The 26,628-nt window shown below is 39.3% G+C and overlaps 1 protein-coding gene and 2 pseudogenes across 1 annotated transcript in view; 2 read left to right on the top strand and 1 right to left on the bottom strand.

Annotated features, from left to right (window-relative positions):
* LOC150064916 (uncharacterized) overlaps positions 1–26,628 on the bottom strand; it is a 96,200-nt gene that overhangs the window by 27,026 nt on the left and 42,546 nt on the right. Inside the window, exons 20-29 of the mRNA XM_090329283.1 lie at positions 26,513–26,569; positions 25,662–25,718; positions 23,604–23,657; positions 16,456–16,509; positions 9,989–10,112; positions 7,337–7,466; positions 6,070–6,134; positions 2,277–2,337; positions 1,088–1,169; positions 899–987 (exon numbers count right to left, since the gene is read on the bottom strand). Coding sequence (XP_090185409.1) covers positions 899–987; positions 1,088–1,169; positions 2,277–2,337; positions 6,070–6,134; positions 7,337–7,466; positions 9,989–10,112; positions 16,456–16,509; positions 23,604–23,657; positions 25,662–25,718; positions 26,513–26,569 — 773 coding nt within the window. The remainder of the gene's footprint in view (positions 1–898; positions 988–1,087; positions 1,170–2,276; positions 2,338–6,069; positions 6,135–7,336; positions 7,467–9,988; positions 10,113–16,455; positions 16,510–23,603; positions 23,658–25,661; positions 25,719–26,512; positions 26,570–26,628) is intronic.
* LOC150064917 (DNA replication complex GINS protein SLD5 pseudogene) lies at positions 19,233–22,028 on the top strand (annotated as a pseudogene).
* Positions 20,665–21,132, top strand: LOC150064918 (destrin pseudogene; annotated as a pseudogene).

The raw sequence follows: 26,628 nt of genomic DNA, 5'->3' as shown, positions 1-26,628 counted from the left end.
TGGGGAGGTTTGTCATTCAAGGCAAGCCCAAATCTATACAAGAATTCTTCTCAAGTAAAAAGTAGAGCATCACAGTATGTATCCATGAACCCAAGTGTGTGAAAAAGTTAAAGAGGGTCACAGTCTAGGCCTTTCTGGATTCAGGATGAAAAGTGAGAACCAATGTGAATAATGACTAAAGCAAACAGGTATGAGGAATGTAAGTGGCTCCAGTAGTAAAGGGCCCCAGGACGTGTGAGGCCTTGGGTTCCGACCATATTAATGCCAAGAAACAATACAAAATCACCCCACACTCCCAAGAATCAAAAGGCAGTGTGGTAGGACACAGTACTTGGAAAGACATTTCTGAAAACGAAACCTTAAAGTGGCCAACAGATTTGTGAAACAATTCTCAATGTCACTAGGTAACAGGGAAGAGCATCTTAAAAGCCCAAGGCGAGAATGCATTTGTTAACTAGCTTCATTCAGCATTCCACATTGTATATAAATAGGAAAGTATTACATTTACATGATACATAAGTGCAGCACTGTCAGCTAAAGAAGAAAAAGGCATCACTGCAAATGAGATACAAATGCAATACCATCCTGAAGTTGAACACTGTTTGGGGGAGGCAGGTATACATGGGTAAACCAAAATGGAAGAAACCCATATAATCAGCAATTAAGGGAAGTAGCTCATTGTCCTCCCTTCTTTACATTAGTTTTTCCTTTGTTCTTCCCTCCCCTTCTCTATTTTCCTTTTAGTATTCTTTGCTTCTTTCATCCTTTAAACACAATATTAATATGTTAGCAATGATGAATCTATCTGAGGAGTAGCAGTAGGTATCTTCCTACTGCCCATCAATATTTATTCTCAACTATCTTTTTACAAAGGAGACAGAAAGGAAAGCATCATTACCTTTTCCACCTTTGCAGTGAATTATGATGATGTTGTGAGGATCCTTGGATAACCAGGCAATGACTTCTTTAGCAAATGAAACCATCTCTCTGGTTTAACAAAAATTTTTAGTTAATTAAAATTCATTCCCAAATTTCAAGCCCAGTGAATTTAGTGCTTTTCTGACCATCCGTGTGGCATCAGACTTACTCAAGAGTGGGGACATTGTGATCCTCTATCATTATTCTATGCACACGGTGATGAAAATACTTAGGGTCATAAGACCGTTCGCCTGAAAGAAATGAGATATGTGTCAGAGCTGTATGCCTACTGACATGAAAGTTAGGAACGAAGTTTAAAATTTCTCTTAGGAATTCTTATCTCCTTTCCATTTTTCTAAAAGGATTTTTAACATCACCAGCACAAAGGTCCTGAGAGGAACACAGGCAGACCAGTGGACAAAAAAGCCAAAGAGACATGAAGGACATTAGGGACAGATTCTTGTCCTTAAAGACTTTTTCATCCCAAGTAATTTAAAATCAACTCATGCTTCATATTCCTTACCTTTAACCTTCTAACAGAGTGATTATTCGATCTTCTAGACTGCATATCCTATCATCCTGCATTCTGCTTATTCTATCTTCTAGACTGCTTATTCTATCATACTACATAGGTACCACTAAGTAGAGGTTAATGGTGCTGTCTAAATGCTCAGTCCCTGAAAATATCATTAAATGTTTATTCTGACAATAAAATGCAATAAAAATGTACATAAAAATCATGATTGGGAAATCAGGGGACAGTGAAAGGCAGACAAAAACATGAGAAGGGGTATCACGGTTTGAGAAGTAATGTAACCATTACCTAAAAAAATCTAACTGCAATCCTTCTATACATTAACCCTAAATAAAGTACAAAAAAACCCCACACCACCATAAAAAATCTAGACAGGTGTTAATGTCTAGACAGGAGAAAAACTGAAGACAGACACAGCAGAGAAACTGGGGGCACATTCTTCTCTTTCTTCTGTTTTCTTTTGTCGTTTCTCATCACGCGCCTTGTTCTCATCACCAACTCTTTCTGGTGGATCATAGAACATACTTGCTGAATTGTCTGTGATACAATCTGGCATTAAAGGCAGGAAGAGTTGATTGAGCATAAGAGCAGATCTTTCCTGAGCACTTCCTCTGTAAGTCTGCCTCTTCGCTCTCACTGGCCCATCTATTTCTTAGGGAATGTTGTGCTGCCAAGCTCACTTTTCCTACTACACAGCACCAGCGCAATACAGAGATTTCCGATCTGACTTCTTACTACGTAATATTTACAATTAAATGAAAGATACCCAAGGTGACTTTCTTACATATCTACAGTAGCAAATATATTAAAGTGATATACATACTACAAAGGTTGTATACAAAATAATGCTCAGGATGTCTGGTGTTGAAGAAACGAGCCACTTCCTAAAAAAGATAAATACATTCATAAACTATATTGTTGAAGGCGGCTCCTTTGTACAACTACTTAAAGATACTAGTAAAACATGCTCTCTACTTTTGAAAACGCTTTTGTCACAGCTTTAATCTTCTGATTTTCTTCTTCTTCAAGTCTGCGAAATGCTTCTTTTGACCTAAGAGTATACACTAGCTCTCCCCTTGTTCTGAAGGACAAAGCAGCCAAACATTCATGCCTTCTAATCCTTGTCTATCTCCAGATAGACCCTCAGATTAAACAGGAAGGTGCTGGAGGCATTAAGGTAGGCATGTTAAATCTGTCCAAGTCTCAGTCTGAATGACCTGCCCTTAGCCTTTGTCTCTGGAGGCCTGGCCAGTGTTTATAGTTCTGGATTTTTCTCTTCAAGATGACAAGAAAAGGCATTGTGTTTGGAAAGCAGTCTGCCTTTTGCAGTTTTATAAATCCTGTTCTTCCTGGATCCCTAGATATCTATGAAGTGACTACAAGAGAGCATGGCTAAGATCAAGAACACATTGTATTTTCCAGCAAAAGTAGCTTTTACTTGACTTAGGGGCAAAGGGACATGGCCTGACTGCATACAGAAGTGGCCAGACTTGTTGATGCTTCCTCACTGTGTTTGTTTCTCCAGTAACTGTGGCTGTGTTCCACGCATCTGCACTTTGACCCTTTTCTTTCTATATTCAGTGTTGTTCAAAATACAATGCTGAAACCTTCTTCCCTTTGAAGGACAAGCAGGAACATATGACCTGATTAGCCTCCTCAGGAATTAAGTTTGTTCAGTGTTATGTTTATGATGTACAGATCAACACAAAGTACAATGTTTACCCTCATTGTTTTCAAACTCAAATATTTAAAGTCATATGAGCTATAAAATGTCCACTCAAAAACTTCCAGCTGCCAAATTTACATCTCTTCCTCCAGCTTTATTTTGTCATAGTTGCATGTTTTCCTTTCTACCAAATGGATTTGCAGAATATAATGCATTTCATGACACTTTGGAGCAGTATATAACACTATACTTTCTGTGCGTGCATTTTCCATAGATCCATAAATATTAATCCTATTTTTAAAAGAACAACCAGGGCACAAAACTAGAATTTCTTTTGCTGGTAGAAACTCAGTTACAAAAGACCTACCATATGATTCTTCTATGAGAAACTCAAGAAACATTAAAACTGATCTATGGCAATCAAAAATCAAAAGAACACTTTCAGTGTTTAAAAAGTGATTATAAATGCCAAAACATAGTCAACAATTTGATAGTGGTGTTCATTGCATGCCCTCATACATAATTGCGTTAACAGACAAATGTAAGATGAGGGCAATGTGGAGTCTGCATCAGTAAAGGTTTATTTATATAAGCATGCATTACATAATGATGATTTTTCAGTTAAACACCAATTGTTTTTTTGTTGTTGTTGTTTTTTGCCAGTCCTGGGATTGAGCTCAGGACCTAAGCACTGTCCTAGGACTTTCTCAAGGCTAGAGCTCTACCACTTCAGCCTCAGCACCACTTCCGGCTTTTTTCTAGGTATGTGGTACCGTATTGTTCTTTATTGATACATACGGAAGAATAAATGTCATGCAGATTACTAAGTATCACATGAGATTTTGAGACACACACATGTATATGCGTATACACATACAAAAACACATACATACATGTACATAAATCAGGTTAAATACAACTATTCTGTCAAGCATTAGATAACATCATAGTGAAACTTTAAAATCCTTTCTTCTTTAATAATATATAACACAATGCTGTTGTGTGTAATCAATCTACTGTGTAACAGCTCAGCGAAAAGTTACCTCTTATGTCATTATAATCTCTTGCTCATTGATCAACCTTTGTCCAAACCTTCCTCCTTCTGACTCACCCAAGTTTCTGATATTCACTAGTCTAGGCTCACCTTCATTGAGATCAATGGTTTTTTATTTCACATATTCCATACTTGCCATTTGGCTTATTTGATTAACATATAACTTCTCCTTTTGTGTTATTGACAAAGACAGTTGTTTGCAGGAGTAAACAATGCACTATCATGTAGAGGTGCCACAACATTCACCTTGGAATGGAAACTTAAGAGGTGGATTTCATCTCTTGGCTATTCACTGCTGAGCAGTGAGCTTTTAACCAGGGGTACATATGTCTCTGCCACATAATGTTCTCTTTAAGTCGCATCAATACCCAGTCGAGGTATGATTGGATCCCAAGATCATTGAAGTGTGATTTGTTTGAGAATTTTCACACTGTTTTCTTGAATGTCTATGCTAATTGATATCATCAATAGCTTGCCATGGGCCATCTTTCTCCACAAGTTTACTAGCATGTGTTACCTCTTAACTATTCAATAATTGTCATGCTTGTGGAATGTTGCAGTGCTATCACATTGTGGTTTCCACCTGCATTTTTCTGATGATGAGTGAGGTTCTACATTTTCTCTTACACTATTTTTTTTACCAATCTTGGGGCTTGAATTCAGCGCCAGGTACTCTCCTTGGATTTTCTCAAGGCTAGGGCTCTACCACTTGTGCTACAGCACCACTTCTGGCTTTTTCTGTGAATGTGATCCCAAGGAATGGAACCCAGGGCTTCATGCATACTAGGAAAGCACTCTCCTACTAGGACTTGCTCGCTTGTCTCATAAGAGTTGTGGAGCATTTATTATTTGCCTTGTGTGGGGAAAGAGACCTGTAGTCCTGAGGCTATGTTTGGATAACTGATGTCCAGCTTACACAACAGTACTCTTATGGGATGAAGCTGCTGAGAATTCCAGGAACTTACTTCAAGTACATTCATTGATGTTCACACACTGAGTGATCACCCATCAGAGCATTTCCTGTCATTGACCACTGAATGTAAATACGTTATATATGAACCCATACACAGATCTCCAATTATATTTCATTAAGGAAAAACAGTAGGAATTACTACAGGAATTCACTGTATGTGAATACATACGTACATATATCCCTAACCCCAAATTTTATGTACTTTCTTAGTAAGGAGCTTCAAGGGGCTTAAAATTAAGTTAGTCACTTACAGAGCCAAAAGTGGGATTTCCCTTATTTAATTATCAGGGAATCTATGTGAAAGAACATATATATTTTTAGACATGGCTTTCTTCTCCCTAAAAGACTACATATGGGGACACAATTCCTCTCATCCTGTGATGGAGCCTATTTTCTGATCCTTGAATCCAGACTGCTTTTGTAATTCATTTTTGTCTTAGCTAATGAATTCAAGGCCACTCACACTCACTTGAAGACTTAGTCTTAATGTAATTACACTCATTTGCTTGCTGTTCCTAAGGCCATCTCAATGGTCCCCAAGATCTAGCTGCCTGGGAGAAGAGACATAATAACAGAGAGGCAATCAGAAAAGCCAATTCAGATTAGCCAGTCCTCAGAGGAGCGGCAACTGATCAGAGATGCCCAGATCAGCCCAGTGAAGTAGCCAGTCCTGTACCTAATCATTGGAACCACTCCATTAAGCCCCATCCAAATGTTCAAACCACTCTATCTTGAGATAAATAAATGGGTGCTCTTACTAATCAGTAGGACCTCCAGGGCTTCGCATAAACAAAAGCAAGTTGATACCATGCTTTTATGATTTTTCACCAGAAAGAATAAAATGGTAGAACACTGCTTTGCCTGGGTCAACACTAAGCTCTTGAGTCTATAGAGTTCACTCTGTGCTGCACAAATATGCTTACCTGCATTGGATTCCTATAGAACGTATGTATCCCAGAGGATGGAAATGACATGGCGACAAGACGGTCTGGAAAGCAAAAGAATCCCTATTAGGAAAGTCAGTACAGATGGGAACAACAATAATAACAAAAATTATTTGTACATCTATCCAGGTTCTTTTCTCAGAGTACAAGAAGAGTTGATATGATAGTGACATAACCAAGATGATGCATTAAGATGAAGCAATAGAAGTCTAGGGAGGTGATTTTGTGGCAGAGCATTTGACTTGCATGCAAAAACACTGAGTTGGATTCCTCAGGACAACATAAAGAGAAAACACCAGAAGTGGCAGTGTGGCTCTACTGGTAAAGTGCTAGCCTTGAGCAAAAGAAGCTCAAGGACAGTTATCAAGTTCTGAGTTCAAGCCCCAGGACTGACAATACAATACAAAAGTAAATAAATAAGTTATGCAATATCATAATATCCTTAGGCTCAACAGGAACTTAGTGTTTGAAGCCCTCTTCCCTTAGCAAACCTGACCTCATGGATAATGAACTTGTTCTCTGGGATTTTAGAAGATTAAGGTCTCTTTCTCTTGGATGCTTAGATAGCTAACAAAACTGAATAAATGATAAGTGAAATTTTAATGGAGCCACTTGAAATTGCATCGTATTTACTGTCTAACCACCAGGGAGTCTTGGTTTGAAATGAATGAGATTACCTGTGCCCAGATGTAATCTACCAATATATTACCATAACACAGTAGCCTATGAAATCATTGAGAAAAATACTTTGAGAGTATGGAAAGGAAGGAAGGAAAGAAGAAAGAAGAGAAGGTAAGCGAGACAGAGAAAGGAAGAAAGAAGAGAAACAAAAAAGAAGACAGAGAAAGCAAAAAAGCTAGGCATTTTTGGCTCAATCTTGGAAATCAGCTATTCAGGAGGCAAAGATCTGAGGAACATGGAAAGACTTCATCTCAATAAATGGCTTGGTACAATGGTATACAAGTAGAAGAACTGTAGCTCAGAAAAGCTGGGACAGAAAGCAAGAGCCTACCTTGAAAATAACAATTACATAAAAAGTGCTAGTGGTGTGGCAGAAGTAGGAGAGCCTCCCAAGCAAGCAAGAGACTGAGTTCTTTTCCCAGAACCACCAAAGAAGCCAACGTAGTAACAAATCAAAAACAAAAAGCTCAAACCAATGTGCTTTAGATAAAAAACATTGTAGTTTGGGAAAATCAAAGGGAATATTCTTACTTCAAAGGAAAATCAACAGTTAAGTTTCACAAACCAGTGATGTAAGTTAAATCTAGGTCAAATCCATCCTTGGCATATCGTCTCTTATTGCCAGACACCTGGGAGGAACAAAAATGATGAAGCTGTAAAACAGAAGTCAAGCACAAAGAATTTGATATTGCTACCTAAAACTTTTACCAGGATGGGAAGCAAACATGTCCTGCCCACTTACCAGTCTTCTGATTAATTTTTCTAGATGTCTTTTCTGAGTTGCAAGGTGAAAGATCCTCATAAGTGTTATCAGCCTCAGAAGCCGAAAGAATACAATCATTCTAAAAATTTATAGATACATACTTTTAGTTCAGAAAGAGAAGAGTTCATCAATACATACGTTTAAATCTGTGTACATATGTTACATTGCTCTGCACCACCCCTATGGCCTCCACGTTCTGCTCTGGTGCTCTAACAGTCAGCTATACCCCTCATCCCAGAGGACACTGGGTAACATATGGACATACTTGGTGGTCACAACCAAATGGATGCAGGTGCTAATCACATCTAGGACTGCTGCTAAACACCCTACAATAAATATGAATCTAGGAAGAATGATAGGATGTTTTTGTCCTCTCTTCCCTACCCAAGTAATAACTATCTTCTCAAAATATCAGTAATGCTAAGATTGAGAAATTACTGTCTGGACAAACAGTAATGAGTTCATTCAGATTTATAGACTATTTTAGTTTTCATCTTCCCCCCAAATGAACTTTGATTGTTTGTACATTGGTGTTATTCCTTTTAGTAACAGAGGCTCCCTACAGCTAGTACATGCATATCAGGCAGGGAACAGGTTGCAATACTTCCCAACCATACTGGCTGGTGTTTCTCCTCCATGCAGAAACACAAAGGTGTGGACATGTCCAACAAGATTCATTTGGCAGAACTGCTTCAACCATGGTTCACAGATCCCAGAGTTTCCAATTCAGTGGTCCAGGGTGGAGGCTGATGTGTTCTTTCTTTCTTTCTTTCTTTCTTTCTTTCTTTCTTTCTTTCTTTCTTTCTTTCTTTCTTTCTTTCATCTTTTCTTTGTCTCTTTCCTTCTTTCTTTCTTTCTTTCTTTCTTTCTTTCTTTCTCTCTCTCTCTCTTTCTCTTTCTTTCTTTCTTTCTTTCTTTCTTTCTTTCTTTCTTTCTTTCTTTCTTCCTTCCTTCCTTCCTTCCTTCCTTCCTTCTTTCCTTCCTCATTTCTTCCTTTCTATCTTTCTTTCTGAAAAACGCACTTTATTGGGAAGCAGAGTGCTGCACAGCATAGACAACAGAGATTGCCAGATGTGAGACCTACAAGCCACATTTCCTAAGACAAAGGGGAATTTTTAGTAAAATCATCTGACCCATGGTTTCCACTGGGCAGGCACTAATGGCTTCCCAGTGGAGAGCCAGGAAAACTCCCATCACTTTCCTGAGGCAGTTGTGGTTCCTAGAGATAGAGCCCCTCAGGTGTGCCTTCTTGTTTTGAATAAACAAGGTTTTCTTTAGATTTTTTGAAGTCTACATTTGTTACTTTCATTCTGTGTTCCCTCAAGGCCATCAGCCCAGCTTCCGTACAGATTGCCTTATTGTTGGCCCCAGAGAGATCATCTTTGCCCTGATCAAGTCATCTAGAGTCACGTTGTCTGCCAGGACAGTCATGCTTTTATGAATGTAGAAGGTGAGCTTATTTTTTTTTTCTCATCTGGCAGGGGGAACTCAATCTTTCTGTCAATGAAGCCTGGTCTGATCAGTGCTGGATCCAAAGTTTCTATCTGGTTTGGGGCCATGATCACTTTCACATCCCCCCTTGAATCAAAACGATTCAAGTGGCTTAACAGCACCAACATGGTTCTCTGAACTTCTCTCTCACCTCCAGAGTCCAAATCTTACATTCTGGTGCCAATGACATCAATTTAATCAATAAACACAATGGATGGTTCGTGTTCTTCTGCAACTCGAAACAATTCCCATACAAGTAGGGGCCCGTTGCCTAGGTGCTTTTGAATAAGTTGTGAGTCCACCTCTCTCAAGAAAGTGGCCAATGTTTCATTTCCTACTGCTTTAGCCAACAGTTTTACCTGTGCCAGGTGGCCTATAGAGAATGATGGGTGTTTTATACCAATCTCTTCATAATATTCAGGATGAGTGAGCGGCAATTCCTCAGATTCCTTAATATACTGGATTTGGTTGTCTAAGCCACCCATATCTGCATATGTCTCCTGGGGAGCCTCTCCACCTTCATCACTGTGACCAGAGGGACCGTGTCATCCATTAGCATCCCTATCACCGCATGCACTTTGTGGTTGAGCAGGACTGAGCAGCCTGGTTCCAGCAGGTTCTTGTCCAGGATGGAAAGGATGATGACACAGTGCTCAGAGCCCACAGATGTGGACACCATGGCACAAATGTCATCAGTGATCCTCTTCCAAGGTGCCTACCGACATCAGGGTCCCCCCCCCCCAGGTCATCCACCTTCCATCTTTCCTCCTCTTGCTTTGCTTCTAATAGCTTCATTTGTTCCTGATTTCTAAGAAATTCTTCTTCCATGAGAAGATAATCTTTAATTATCTCTAACTTCAGTTATTTCAAGCGACACTGAGTTTAAGGTGTCTCCAGTAGCAGTTTGCTGGCAGCATCTGGTCACTTCGTTTTCTTCTTCTATTTCTCCACTCTAGTTGGTACAGGTGCTTCATACTTCCTTTTCTTGTCCTTATCATCCTTCTTGCTACCTCTGGCCATGACCACAACTCTGACTCCGATCCATCTTGATTCAGCTGCTGTAGCTGCTACCTCAAGTGTTGTCTTGCTACCAAGGTCTCAAGTGGGGTTGAGGTTGCCCATTGAAGGACCATATGGATTGAGGTTATTTTCAAGATCCAAACCCTAGCCAAAGCAATATTTACTTGGGGATCACACTGGACCTCTCAGAAATTTTGGTAAGAAAGAATCTATTTCTTTGACTTCTAATGAATATAGCTAAAAGCCTCCTAACTTTAGCCCTCCAATGTACATTGGTATTTTTCTATCTCATTTAGGGAAAGAGAGATAGAGACAGAGGCAGACACAGACACAGATACAGACAGACAGCCACACCCATACACATATTACTTAGTAATCCCTTACTGCTTTAACTTTGCCTTAACATTCTTCGTTTTACCAAACTGCCATTGCAAAAATCCATTATCTGGGTTGCCATATACGTGATTTCCTGGTTTCCATCGGCTATTTTTTAGAGAAGTATAACTAGAGCCACTGAAACTTCATACATGTTCAAGTCAATACACTTGCAATATTAGGAAAAGCAGATTAGTAGATCATCAAGGGGGGATTTCAAAATGATGTTCCAGTTCCTATATCCAATGGAAGTACTTTAGTGAAGACACCTTTAACTGGCTTTAAATGCTGTCTGTTTTTAGATCTCAAGGGTATGAAAATGTATCATTTTCCCTTCATTTGTTCTTCCATTTTTGTGTTACAGTCCCTTGAAATCAGGTTCTTACACTTGCTAAGTAGGCGTCTACCACTCAATCCATGTCATCATCCCTAATATTTTATTTTCAAAAAAAGTATCAGGTTCAGAACTTAAACAGAAATCAGTTCAATATACACAATTTAAGACAAGAATAAGTACAAATTAAGGAACAAATGAAAGAAAAGTGTGACAGTTAAGTCATGGGTTTCCTACCTTTGGATATCTTTAAAAAATGTAGCATTAAAGAATATGTATGTGATGTCCAGAAATAAAATAATGATAGTGATGGCAGCATCTGTAATATTGAGGAAATCTGAAAAATAATGCTTTTTCCTGTAAGAGAAAGTAAAAAAAATGGTTATCTTCTTTAAGAGGATAGAGGAAAATCTTTAGAGCAAAAAGTACTTGACTCAACTTCATTAAAATTGTTATTGTAATAGATTCTATGAAATGGATGGACTGGATTTGGGAAAGAGAAAACATAATACTGGTGGAAGGTATTCAAGTAGTAAATTTGTATTATTACATACTTGCATACCTGATGACAATCAAAGCTTAATGAATAAGCCATCTACCCCAGCCATTGGACAAGAGGTATGCACTGCCTTCTCCAGTGGAGTTGGAAGAAGACAAATGCAACAGTTCTGTTGAGCAACAATTTCAGTACATCATACTATCCCCAGATCAATATATGAGTATCATATGAGATGGGTATGAACTGCGCTTCTGAACTCATAATCTGTCCTTGCACCCACAATGGAATCCCACGGGGCTGCTGTGTCCTTAAAAGGACAAAGACTGACATCCATCTACCAGACTCCTTTCCACCACTGACTCCTGCAGAGGTGAGCACTAGTCCTCCAGGAAAAGCATCTTCACACTCTGAGGCAGTCTGTCAGGATCAGACTAACCTGGCAGTGAATAACTCTGCTTTGCTCAAGAGAAGAAGAACAAGTCCTCAGGAAAGAACATACACTGCCTTCTGAAATGACTTGGAGAAAGGGAGGCTAGGAAATCCAGTGCCTGACTCGCCCAGCAGCCCATCCCCAAGGCTTGCCTCACCCATCCTACTTTTCAGAAAACCAGCAAGCAGGAAAGGGAAGCAATCTATTTCTTTCTTGCTACATCTCACTAATGAGATAAGCAATCTCCACATCACCTGCAGATGCTTTCATTGAAACTTTTCCTTTCAATGAACTCGGGACTATTTAGAGTGCAGTATCTAGTATTTCACATACTATCAAACGTTACTTGAAATTCCAGTCAGAATCAAAGTATTGATCTATAGACCTCAAGTATATACTTCTCCTTCTAATTTTTAACAGTCATGGGGCAGAACTCTGGGACCGGGTACTGTCCCTGAGCTATTTAGCTCAAAGATACCATGCAACACTTGAGCCAGAGAAACACTTCTGGTTTTCTAGTAGTTAACTGGAGATAGGAATCTCACAGACTTTAGCACCTGGGCTGGCTTGGAACTGTGATTCACAGATCTCAGTTTCCTGAGTAGCTAGGATTACAGTCATGAGACACTGGGCCCAGATTCTTCTTCTTTTTTTTTTCTCAAGTCTTGGTGCTTCAACTCAGGGCCTGAACACTGTCCTTGGACTTTCTCAAGGTTAGAGCTTTACTACTTGTGCCACAGCACCACATCTGGCTTTTTCTATATGTGGAACCGAGGAATTGAACTTGGGTCTTTCTGCATGGTTGGCAGGCATTCCACCATGAGGACAGACTCCTGGCACTCATACCTCGCCTTCTTAACATACACATTGACATATTAATTACCTGGTCCCTTTTGGTACATCCCTTTAAGCTTTATCTGTTCAAAGACTTTTCTCAACTACTCCATGAGAGTGTCTCAAGCAATATAAAACTAATTAAAGCTATTCAATGAAAATCTGGGTTTGGGCCTTGGCTTCAAAATGCTTTTCAAGAGGCACACATTTGTTTGGATTGATCTTCTAATTAATTTAGTATCCTGAAAAAAATTTGGCTGGGCGTTTGTCCTAGTAGAATGCTTGCTATCATGCACCAATAACCTGGTGCAATTCCTTGGCACCACATATATAGAAAAACACTGGGAGTGGTGCTGTGGCTCAAGTGGTAGTTCTTTAGCCTTGAGAAATGTCCAAGGACAGCGCTCAGGCCCTGAGTTCAAGCACCAGGACTGGCAAATAAATGTTATTTTATGTAAATCAAGGAGATAAATGGGAGTTTCAAGCACACAGTTAAGGAAAATAGTGAGCCTGAGCTACTTGGTGGAGTAGCCAGTCTCAGTAGGGTTCTTCAGATTTAGACTTCAGAGAGATTAAAACTTACCCTTTCAGAAATACTTGTAGAACAACATCCAAAAGGAAAAATACAGCAATCACGAGGGAAAGTGTTCTATACTCTAATGGAATATGTAGTTTGCTGGTCGTAACTATAATATCTGTTGCCATTAGACCAAGATCGACAAAAATCAGTAGTATTGCCAAAATCCTAAAATAAATAAAGACAATGAGAGTTTGGCACCACATTTCAACAATTCCTAAAACTATATGTCAGATGCTAAAAAGACATTATTTAAGATTATACAGGCCAATGGTATGAAGAATTAGTGCATTCCTATCTAAAAACATTGTTCAGTTTTTATCCAATAGAAGCACTGCATAGTGAACCACATTCCCTCCTAAACAGTATACTGGAGGGTATGTAGAAACCACACAATAACTGCAAGCTAGAACAAAAATGGAAATGAAATGACTAGTCTGTCAGTATAAACTCTTTAAATATTGATAAATTCTGAAGATGAATCTATCAGTTTCTTTTAGCACATAAAAAGTCATCAATCTGAATCTTTGTCAGACTGTAATAGTTAAAGCTCAGTGAAGGCATAACTGACCTAAGCGCTTGAAGGACTACCTGCCTGTGTGCGGTGGTTCATAGCTATGATATTAGCTACTCATGAGACTGAGGAGGATACCAGGTCAAGGCCAGCCCCAGCAAAGAAATTCCACAAACCCACTTCAACAAGACAAGCTAGGTGTGATGATGTGAGCCTCTTGTCCCAGCCAGGTCAGTAAGGCAACTTCAATCTTCCTACTGAAGTCCAGGCCAGTCAGAGCAAAAGGCCAAACCTTATCTCAGAAATAAGAAAGTAGGAAGGGCTAGAAGTCTAGTTCAGTCAGTAAAATGCCTGTCCAGGAAGCATGAGGCCCTAAAATGACTAATGCCCACTTGGATCCTAAGATTTTTATTGAGGATTTTAACATGTATATGATTATTTATTTGGGGGTACTCCTTGCGCAGCTATGGACACATGAAAAAGAATTCAATTCCATACATATTTATGGAATTGAACTCTAAGTGCTTTGAAGCCTTTCTGTCACATATTTTAAACGAACTACCCATTGGTTGATTGTATCGTTTATGTCGTTATGACGATGAATTGAGAAGATTTCAAAGTCTTTAAAACTGAAACTCAAATGAAAATACTATTAATTTTTATGTACTCTAAGGCACAGTATAAAATTATTCTCATATGTAGAGTGGAAGCCTAAGGAACGTGTTTCCAGAATGGAGGAATCACATAAATAAGGGAGTTATTAGAATACAACCTATACTTCCAAAAGTTTAACACTTCGTTATTACTCTTTCCTTTATTTTTGCTTTCCTTCTTTCCTCACTCCCTCCATACTTTTCCCTCTTTCCTTCTTTCCTACTTTCCTTCCTTCCTTGCTTTCCTCCTTCCTTCCTTGCACTCCCTCTCCCTCTCCCACACCCTCCCCCTCTCAATCTCCCTCTCCCTCTCCCTCACACCCCTCCTCTCATTCTTCCAGTATTTCTGTCTTTCCTTCTTCCTTTTCCATTCCTGAGCCTTGTACTCTAGGTGCTGTCCCTGAGCTGCTTTTGCTCAAGACTAGCAAACTCACTGGAGACAAAATGCCACTTCTGGCTTTTTCTGGGTCATTTATTTGAGATAAGAATCTCAAGAACTTTCCTGTCCAAGCTGGCTTCCAGTGGTAATCCTCAGCTTTCAGCAAGGATTAGAGATGTGAGCCACCAGCACCCAACTTATATTTACTTACTTTCATGAGTAGAAAAACACATAGCCATATGTCATTACATAGACTTGCTTAAATGCCATTTTTTTCTGAGTTATAAGACCAGCTTAAGACAATTTTCCAAGATCAATTGGATTATAGTATGAAGGCACACACGGGTTATTTTTCAACATCTTAACAGTAGAAACTCTTGTTGCTCAGTTTGGACTTTCTTAGATTCTTTTCACTTCAAATATTGATGTTATATTTTATATACATACTTCATTGCTTGTATTTCTACAGTCTTACCCACCTGAATGAAAGAGACAGTAGAATTTTATTTGCAATTTTCTGCATGTGGTTGCTGTAAAATGTGAATAAAAATAAAATCAGTCACATTTTGTCTCTCTTCATATGGCTTTTTTACCTTTTTAGGAAAAGAGTAATCTGTTGGTCTTAGGAACCAAAACTTTGGTGCAAATCCAAACAAAAGTACTTGCATTGTACAAGATTAACCAAAACCAAAGTCCTGTATAATATCAATTTAAAGGGATATTCTACACCAGTTTTATAATGAAATGCTTTTAATAAACAACTAAAATATTTACATTTATGTTTCATGAGTTTTTCACCTTCACATCCAGAATATATGAGGAAACAAACATACATATACCATACACCAAGTTTTGAATCTTTAGTGTAATATTTACCTTTCACATAAAATTCTAACCCTGACTTGATGGTAAGAGACTTTTCATCCACTAAATAAAGCACATACGATAGGAGGGGCCTGTCCTCAGCTGTCAGTTTTCCATGAACAACTGGAAACCTAGTCAAGTCATTATATATTGGCCAACCCAATTCCCAGAGCAATGAAATGAGATACATCGGGGATAAACACGGGCCCAAAAAGATTCTCGTGTCTTCAGCATCATCTCTTGATATAGACATCTGACACGTAGTTGGGCAGAATTTAGTTTAAGGCTTGAAATACACCTTGGAGGTGAGCCATTATAGGAAAACATATTTCAAATTAAAACTTCCCTAAGGACTAGTCTTTTCTCATTCTGAGAGGGGAGGGGAGGGAGGGAGGGAGGGAGAGAGAGAGGGGGGGAGGGAGGGAGGGAGGGAGGGAGAGAGAGAGGGGGTAGGGAGGGAGGGGGAGAGAGGGGGGGAGGGAGGGAGGAAGGGAGGGAGGGAGGGAAAGAGAGAGAGAGAAAGAGGAAGAAGAAGGAGGAAGAGGAGGAGGAGGAGGAGGTGGTGGTGTAGGAGGAGGAGGATCAATGCTGGTGTTGTATCCTCTAGCTGGAGATAATGGAGCACCTGCAGAGTAGTTTCTTACCCTGCTGGGGCTTCCATCAAAACACTGAATTGGCTTTCACCACTACAATAGATTAGGAATAAGAAGAATTCTTGATATTTATTCTTAAGACAGATAAGGTTTTAGAAAGGTAGCTGCAGATATTACATCCAATGCATCTTAGAAAAATATCAAAAATCCTGTATTGTCATCAATACTTCCAAGAAAGTTCTCTAATCTAAATCACTTTCCTTTCTTTGACTATACTTTCATGTGTGTCTGTACCTACATTCATGTTAATATCTATAAGTATACCTAGGTGAGTGGTGCATATATGTTCAGAACATACCCTTCATTGTTGTTAAGTTCATCACGTTTTGTTGTGGTATCAGACAAGATATCGCTATAGGATGAAAACAAAGCACATTGTCAGGTATCTTCTAGACTTGATTACATATCCCCGCATATTTCTCCAATAACCATCAACCAACCGTTCAAAAATGTTTTGTTCTACTTCTATGTATTTCAATATATTCTGTAGTTTATCTAGCTGTCTATTTCTACTGGAATGCATGCAGTAATACAATCATTTCTTTTTTCCCATATATTTTTTGTAATTAATGGAAGGGTTACATTATATTCACCAGATTGAAGGTGCATCACTTCACATACATTGATACCCTTTCTCATGTCTTGGTCCCCATTTCCCTCCCCTCCTCCCGGAACATTATCTTGTTTTCCCCCCTTCCCTATCTGTTTTCAAATAACCAAATATACGTATATACAATATATCAGATAACAAGGTGAAATACTGTAACAATATGAGATAACCAAGGGATGGCAAAAGAGATGAGAGATAACAGTACATTAAGGACAACAATCACTCATTATATGGCTTTTGTTTCTATATCCTGGAGGTCCTTTCATTTAGTGTCATACAACATGGGCTTATGTATCTAGGTTTTGTTCTATTGTATATCTCTGCTCAAGGTTTCTACTGATTATGACAAATGAGGGACACCATAGAGCCTATGTTCCTTTGAGTCTGACTTACTTCACTTAATATGATTTTTTCCTAAGTGTTTCCATTTCCTTCCAAATGGGGCGATGTTGTTCTTCCTGACAGCAGCATAGAATTCCATTGTGTATAAATACCACATCTTGTTGATCCACTCATCAACTGAGGGGCATCTGGGTTGGTTCCATTCTTTGCTATGGTAACTAGTGCTGCAATGAACATCGTTGTGCTAGTGACTTTAGTATGTCCTTGTTTCTGGACGATTGGGTAGATGCCAAGTAGTGGAATTGCTGGATCATAGGGGAGCTCTATGTCTAGATAAGTAGGACTGCGTTAAACTGCAGAGCTTCTGTATGGCAAAGGACATAGCTAGAAAATTAACTAGACAACCTACAGAGTGGGAGAAGATCTTCACTAACCATGCAACAGACAAAGGCCTCATATCTAAAATGTATCAACAGCTCAAAAAAATGAATCATTTCAAAACTAATCTACAAAGAAACAACCATCTAGTAAACAGACGAACCAAAGACTTAAGAGTCTTCTCTGAAGAAGAAATATGAATGGCCTATGGACACATGAAGAAATGCTCGACATCTCTGGCCATAAAAGAAATGCAAATCAAAACAACTCTAAGGTTCCACCTCACTCCAGTTAGAATGGCCGTGATTGAGAAATCTAATAACAACAGATGCTGGAGAGGATGTGGACAGGAGGGATCATTACTCCACTGTTGGTGGGAGTTCAAATTCGTTCAACCACTATGGAAAGCAGTATGGCATTTCTTCAAAAGACTAAACAGAGCTCCCCCAATCATTTCTTATGTGTATCTATTAAGACTTCCTTTATACTCTACAAAGAAAACCATTTGTATAATTACATTGTAATAGAGAAGAAAAGAACAATTCTGCCTTTGTGCTGTAAATATTTCCTTTGGAGAAAGCTTGGGGAGTGCTGGGATGATACTTATTCTGTGACTGTTGAGTGGAATAATAGGCAGATATGTGCTTCCATTGGCTATATGTCATCGGTTGAATCGGTTGTGGATTCTATGGAGAGGATCTAACATGGTTGGGATCCATCTCCTCATTTATGTGCAGCGGTGTCTGTTGTGTGAAATTGGGTGCATTGAGGCTTAGCTGCCTTTTTGTTGCTAATCATTGCAGTATCTTAGCCACATGAAGTCACTTTCATCTTGTATTATTTTCAAGTTTTCTTTGTTACATAGAAATACATTTTCATATTCTTCCTTTTCAGCTCATTCTGGGAATACCTTTTTCCATCCTTTCACTTCAACCTGTACTTGTCTTTGCTAAGGAGGTGAACTTCTTTTTGGGATATTTTTGTGCTGAAACTACTAGGGCTTCATCTTAGGGATTGGTTGCTCTTCCTTAGGTTTCTCAATCAATTCTGGTACTCTACCACTTGAGCCATACTTTCAGCTTTTTGCAAGTTAAATGGAAATCACAATCTCATACATTTCCTGCCTATGCTGTCTTTGAACCATGGTCTTCATGAGATCTCAACAGTACTGACCATTACAGGCATGAGACGCCATTGCCCAGAATCTGTGTCGTCTACCTTGACTGAGGTAAAAAGTACCAGGTGTATAGTATTCATGAGGTACATAGTATACATGATTCCATAATTTCAGCAAAGCAGTGCCAATATATAAATATATATATATATGTATATGTATAAAAACACACACATGGAGAATTCTTAGGTGAGTCTCCTGTCTCCTGGAATTTATCATTTGTTTAGATATAAGACTCTTCTTGGGGTGGCTACATAAAGACAATCGCATTTGGAACAGCATGAGGTAGTGGTAGGCAGGAAGCAGAGGTGACTTCAGAAAGTTCAGTGAAGCTAAGAATCCTACAAGTGCTCTTCCCTCTCAGGTAGTGTTGTCTCTATGTTAGGTGGGTGCCCCAGGCCTTCACAAGTTCCTTCATCATTCCTGATGGAGCTTCTCTCACAGCCCTATAAAGTCTTGATATGTCTTCACAGAGATGAAACACTGAACATTGAGTTTTTCGGCTGTTTTGCTTTGTTTAGTTGGTTTTGTCCTTCTAGTCCTTGGTCTTGAACTCAGGGTGTGGGCACTGTCCTTGAGCTGTTGCAATCTATCCCTCTACCACAACCTACCACTATAGCAGCACTTCTGAGTTTTTCTATGTGCATGTAGTACCTAGGAATCAAACCTAGGGTTTCCTGTGTGCTAGATAGGCAATCTAATAGTAGACCACCCACTCAGACTAGTTGTTTATTTTTTTCTTTTATTTCCTTTCTTTCTTAGTTTCACTCCCTTCCTTCCATCCTTCCTTCTTCCCTCCCTTTCTCCATCTCTCTGTCTCTATCTCTCTGTCTGTCTCTATCTGTCTCTCTCTGTCTGTCTTTTTTCTTTCTTTCTTTTTCCTTCACCTGGCTTGATACTTGATTTTTGGGGAGAATGCGGTGGGCGTTGGTCCAGAGTCTTATACTCAGGGCTTGGCTCCTCTCCCAGAAGTCTTCAGCTCAAAGCTTGTGCTATGCTCCTGGAGCCATAGCTGCACTTCCAGTTTTCTGATGATTAATTAGAGGCTCCTGGAGTTTTGTGCTTTGGTGACTTTGAACTGCAGTCCTCAAATCTCAGCCTCCTGAATAGCTAGGATTGCAGGGGTCAGCTAATGGCACCCAGTGATTCTTGATAATTTTTTAATGAAATACATTAACTGTAAAGTGAGATGACTCAAGACTTGAGCTGTGGCATTCACAATCAAATCAAATGTCAGTGACAACATTGATTTGTCTTTTCAATCAGCTGCAGTTTGGAGGTGTAAATGCCCTCAATCCACCCAGTTTGCTGATTCCTTCATCTCATCCATTCTTCAGCATCATCTTGAAGCTTCTGTCTCAGATAGGATTCAGAAACCATAGTGTTGAGGCAGGAGCTCGATCCTTGGGATTAGAATTGTGGCCCTCACTTCACTTGGTAGAAGCACCATAGCAGAAGCACTCTGGCAGGATAATGAATACTTCTAGGATTTTAGTTTCATTGTTTTCTGCTAAAGAGTCTTCAGAAAACAGTGGAGCCTCCTACATCCTATTACCTCCAAATAAAATAATTAAATCACTACTGCTTTGTAAAACTTAAGAGAACTTTAATCTCCCTGAGAGAGTCCACATGAAGTATCTAAGTGACAAATGTAGGAATGATGATTCCCTCAATAAGAAAATCACTCCCCCCTGCCCTCCTCCCCCTTCTTCTCCTCTTCCTGCCACTTTCTCCCCCTACTCTTTTTCTTCTGTGTCTTCATCTTTTATGTCTTCCCTTTGTCCAATTGTCTTTCTCTTGCATTGTAATGGGGATTGGACCCAAGAACTTGCCCATGCTAGACACTTAAATGACTTGCTACACATATCCTATCTCAAACCAAAGACAGAGGAATAGTCTGTAAAGATCGTAATGCCCGCTTCAGTGAGGAAAATGCTCTGAAGTCTAGACACTGGCCTTCTCCCTTCCCAGCCCTTCCAGTCCCTGTGACCACCCCAGCCAAGATGGCCTCTAGAGTGCAAGTTGCTTAAGTGTGTCACATTTTCTATGACATGGAAGTTTAAAAATTCTCCACACCAGAATAAAGCAAGAAAAGGAAGAAGGTTGTCCTTTTTTGTCTCATTGCAGACAAAACTTACATCATTGTTGAAGAAGGCAAAGTAATTTTGGATGGAGATGTTGGTGTTACCATAACTGATCCTTTCAAGCATTTTGGGGGAGTGCTTCTTGAAACAGATTGTCACTATGCTTTGTATGATGCAAGCTTTGAAACCACGAATTCTAGAAGAGTTGATATTTTTGTGGGAGCAAAAAAAGTCAAATGATCTGTGTGAACTCCATGCCATTACAAAGAAGCTTCAAGGCATAAAGCACGAATGTCAAGCAAATGTGCTGGAAGACCTCAACATGCTTGTATTGCTGAAAAGCTAGGTGGGTCATTAATTGTACCTTCTGAAGGGTGCCCTGTTTAGGCCATCATTCAGTGCCACAAATTAAAGCTTCCATGTTTAATGTTATCCTCTTGCTACCTAAGTAAAGCAAATTTACCTAGGACAGGGTTTTACTGGGGGGAAGCTGTTTTGTCATCTTCTAGAGTAAACTAAGATATATAAATATATGGGGAAAATAGCCATAAATATATCTAGAGTCTAAAGTTAAAAACAAAATCTTGGTGCAGGAGTGCAGGAGTTGGATGGCGGGAGGTGAGGTTCCTGGTTTCAGAGAAGATGACAGAGGAACTGGATTTCATAGGGCAAGACTCAGTGAGGAGGTGGTCCTAACTCTTGCAGTGCTCATTGAAAGGCTGGAGCCGGCCTGGAGGATGCAAAATTTGCTCCTGAACTTCTGGAAAGCAAGTGTGAAATTGTAGAATGCATCACAGAACAGCTGGATCACATGGAAGAAAATCTCAAAAGAGCCAAAAAGGGAGATCTGAAGGTTAGTATACGTCAAATGGAGATGGAGAGAAGCCGTTATGTCCTTAGCAGCTGCTTGCAGTATTGACTCACAATGATAGAGAAGTTTTTCCCTCACATTCAGGAGAAGGAGAAGACAGGATCCTGAAGGGGAACCTTGCAGCCTTTCTCCAGAGGAATTTCCCTTCACCAAAGAGCACATGGCTCACAAGGACACTTATCTTAAAAATGTCACCTTAAAGCACATGCCTCCCAACTTACAGAAGGTGGACCTCTAGAGGGCAGTTACCAAACTAGATCCAGACTCATATGTGCTTCTGAGAGTAAAAGAACAGCAATAAAATAGATTGGTAGAACCCGAATCAGATGAGCAGATGGATTGGATGAGGACTCCCAACACTCGATCCAGTATTGTTCCTCTGATTGCTTCTGGAGCAGTGCAGCTAATTTAAAAATAACCAAGTGTGAAGACACGGAACCCCAGAAAACATGAGAAAGCCTATGCCACTACCTGCCTCAGAACACTAAGGACTATAGCTCCTGACAGCAGGCTTTTCTCCCATTGCTGTGGGCCAGTAAGAATGGCAGGAATGCTACACTTCCATCTCAGCCAGCATCAGTGGGTGGGGCCCTTGCTCTTTTTGTTCTGAATATGAGGCAAATAAACAAGTCTGTATACCTTTTCAAAATAAAATTCTTTGAAAAATAAAGAATAATTCTTTAAAAAATCTTAATTGTGAGAAGACTTTAAGAAAAGTGTTGAAAAGAAATCTATGGACACTTGGATGCCAATACAGTGATCTCCATGTTTGTTTTTTACACACACACACACACACACACACACACTGTACTTTCTATCTTACATTTTAAATGGTAATCCACTTGTAGGTACTCTTTTGGTTTCTACTTCAGTTTTGCTAAAGAATAAAAAGGAATGCAAAAGAAACCATGTCAGTTTGGGTCAAGTTAGTTATAATTAATGTTTAACTAGCAAGCTGATCTTCTAAACTTTGCACGTAGCAATCTACCATGTCATCTATTCTAGAAAATGATTCTAATTGATCATATCAGGCCTGTGAAGACAGAAGATTTCAACCTGGTTATAGTTCTGCATGCCTGTAATCAATGCACACTGAACGCAGGAGAAGAAAGATCATTCCAGGAGAGCTCAGAGTACCTTGAGACCATGGATTAACAGCAGCAGCAAAATGCCGAAAGATGTATTGTTGAACTTCTTATTTTTACTACAATAGGACTTTATAGGCTAGCAATGAGGACCTCAGAAAATAGTATTATAAAAGTATCTTTATTAAAAAGTGAAAGATTTATACAATCTGAAGAGAAACCAAACTACATGACTCTGATGACAAAATGCCATAGGAAGAAAAAGTATCGTCATATTCATAAAACTATCACCATAATGTGGAATTAGGCAGACAGGCTCACAAGATGACCTAGGACTGGTTAAAGAAGAGCTTATGTGTGATCCTCGACTTTGATCCACAAAGGATTCTTTTAGCATAAACTTTCAGTCAAAAAACTGATTACATATGAACCAATCGATTTTCACTGCTCATGTCATATTGCTACTTCATATGACACCATACATATTAGTAGCTAAAATCAGAAGATAAGTGAATTGGGTCACCATTTAATTAGAATAAAAATGATACGACTTGAGATAAGTGCCTTCCCAAGCAGGCTTCTAAATGAGATCACATCCAACTTCCACTCACCACACAGCCATGTGAGAGGCATGTGTGACAGGCTGACCCTTCCTGATGTATGCTTCTTTCATTTTCCTAGCAGCACTGGTGTTCCAACACAGGATCTTTACTTTCTGCCATGCGCTGCATCACGCCTGCCACCAGTCCTTTCATGGTGTTGGTGTTTCTTTGTGTCCAAGTGCTCAGCTCCATCCATGTGTATGTGCATACTTATGAGTACATGTGTCTGTACATATATATATATATATATAATATGAACATAAACTTCCACCTCTACACTTGTCTTGGTTTATATCTTACCTTTTTGTCTCATTGCCATCATCAGGTGCTGGACAAGGATCATGTGCAGTTGTGCTAAAGTAACAAAAACACCTATGGTCACATATCACATGAATACGGAGGAGTTCAAATTCTGGGTCAAATTCTGATGCAGGTCCTACATTCATGCACTGTTTTTCCCTATAACTGGTTCTCTTCTCATGTTGATTTGAAATAAATGCAACCTTACAGTTTCAGACCATGAAGAAATACACTTGATGACACAAAAATGACAGTTAGCATGACTGGCATTCTGGGAGTGAGTGTGTTTCTAGTTCAGTGTGTCATTAAGGAGGACAGGTGCAAGGTCATCTCCAAAAGAGAAAACAACCACATTACTCACCAAGCCACCAAAGAAATTTGGCCTCAAATCACTAAGGGGAAGGCGGGCTCTTCGACTATCCATGACCTTCCTCACATCTAATCAAAACCTCCAGTTTTTCCAAGTAACTACAGTTAGATGAGAAAAAGTAGCTACAGACTCATTTCTGATCTGAAAACTTCAGTGTCCTCCATTCACATGCTGGGGAAATCATCAGAGTGACTGTTGGAGCAAGGAACTTTTGTGTAGTCCCTCTATTGAACATTTATTCCCATGTCAATCCATCACTTTGAAACTTATCAACCACTTTTCCATGCAAATAAGTGTGAGTATTAGGGGAAGGGAAAAATTTAATCTGAGACAAGTAGATAGAACAAAATCTTTATGTTCGTGACTTACAACTAAGTGAAAGCAGTGCTCTTAGCTTTTTGTGTTTTCTCCCTAGTGGCCCTCTGTTTTCTCAGTCCAAATTTCCTCTTTCTTCCTAGTTAAGTTCCAGGTTCTCCACTCCTTGTGCCAACTTTTTATTGCCATCATTATAAATATCTACCTTGCTCGAATACTATGTGTGGCATGAGGTCGAGCCTTTTCAGTGTGTAACAGACTTGGATAAGAACAAGTCTTGCATGGTGGCAGAGCAAGACACAGTGCCATTGTAGACACTAATTTCACAATGACAGGGCTCTGAACTATCAGGGATGCATGCATGATCTTGATCTTATACATGCAGTTCTGTGCAGACTCGGTAGCCTCTATTTTTGTTTCTTTTACTTTTCTGCACATCGGATCTGCTCCTTTGGTCCAATCAATTACAGACTCACAAGTTGGAAACGTCATGTTTTCTAGAGGAATATGTTACTAATGTTAACAATGTACTTGAAGCATATTGTCATGACTGAGTCTTTCTCCAACGCTTCAATGGTATTAGAAAAGAAAGTGATCCACAAATCTCTCAGGGGCTGAGATCTGAGCACCATGGTTCAAAGCCAACCCAGCCATGAAAATCCATGACTCTTTTGTCCAATTTACCACCAGAAAACCCAAGGTGGCGCTGTGGCACAAGCGGTAGAGCACTAATAGCCCTGAGCTGAAGAACTTAGGGACAGCACCCAGTTCAAGCCAATGAATTACCAAAAAAATAAAAAAACAAAAATTAAAAAAAAAAGTGAGAGAGAGGGAGAAAGAAAAGTATACCATAACCCAACAAATCTACCTACTCTAGTAGATAATGATGTCTTGTTCACGTTCAACTCACTTCAGAAGAACTCAAGACTTACATATCATCTAATTATCATCTAATATTCCCTGCTGCTGCTCCTGCTCTTCAGATAGGAATAAGAAAAAGCAGTCTAGAAGTAAGGATCCCCTTCAGTATGAATGTGGGCTTTTCAGGGTTTAAGCATTCAAAAGAAGGAAGGATCACCTCTTAGCTACTGGTGCTAGGCCTACCTTTTGGTTTCAGCAAAGGATTCCCAGGTCCCTCGCCACATTCGGAGTAGCTGACAGGCACCGTGATAAGCTAAGAATTTTGGGTGCTAGTAGTTGCCTTCATAGCACACCATGAGCAAGTGTCTTTGGACAGGTTCTATCATTTCTATTGAGTTTCAAAACACATCATGATTACATTCAATATCAATAAGCAGTGCTTGTGTACCCTGAAGATATCATTGTGCAAAACGAGTAAGTGATAACGTACATGACAAAAAAAATCAACTCACCAACTACTGATGTCTTCATTGGAATGAACTATAACAGCTCTTAAGCCACTATCCTCACTGTGGACATATTAAAAACACACAATAATTAACTGGGAAAATGTGGGAATTAATCATGCATTTTTTTTCCAGAACATTAAGTTAGGAAACTAAGGTCTTGTGAATGCAACACAAAAATGCTGCCAACAGAGCTTCATCTGTACCATTTTTGTCCCTGCCACTCCTGCCACTACTGAGATCTCACCCCAGAGCCCTGTCCTTGCTACTCCTTTGTTCATGGTACGGTGACAATTAGGGCCTGTAATGAGAAATGCTAATCTACGGGTTTTGGGTGCTAGGATTTGTCTTCACAGCACACCAAGAACCACTGTCTTTTGATCTGCTCTATCATTTTCTACTTAGTTTGAAAACATGTCATGATTTTGTGTGATATGAACAGGCAGTCCTCTGTGCTCTGAAAAGCCATCATTTTCCAAAATGATTTATCAATTAGATGAAAAATGAATCAACTTACAATAAATGAAAAAAAACTCTAGAATACAGAAACAAGAGCTTTACCTTGTGTGATAGTTGTTCTTAATGTACTATGTTATTTCTCTTTTCCTTTTTCCCCTTAATTGTTAATCTCATATTGTTATTGTATCTGAAAAGTTACCTGGAATATTACATATGTTTATTTGAAATAGGAGAGGGAGGGGATAAAGCAAGTTGATTGGAAAGGTGTAGGGGAAGGGAAATGAGATGAAAACATAAACAGGGCTATCAATGTGTGAGAAGAAATTCACCTACTATCTGAGGAAAATAAGTGTAAGCACTCTATACATGATCCCCAAAATAAAAAAAAATTAACTCACGCAGTACTGATGTCTTCGTTTGAATGAACAACAGCCGTGGTTAAGTTGCTGCCTTTGCTGTGGACAAATTGAAACATATAAAAACTAAGTAGGACAATGTGGGAAGGAATGTTGTA

This window comes from Megascapheus bottae, chromosome 3 (genome assembly GCF_031878675.1).
Source record: "Megascapheus bottae isolate mThoBot1 chromosome 3, mThoBot2.hap1, whole genome shotgun sequence".
Lineage (NCBI taxonomy): Eukaryota > Metazoa > Chordata > Mammalia > Rodentia > Geomyidae > Megascapheus > Megascapheus bottae.
The sequence above is the reverse complement of the archived record's forward strand: the minus strand, read 5'-3'. Positions and strand labels throughout refer to the sequence as shown.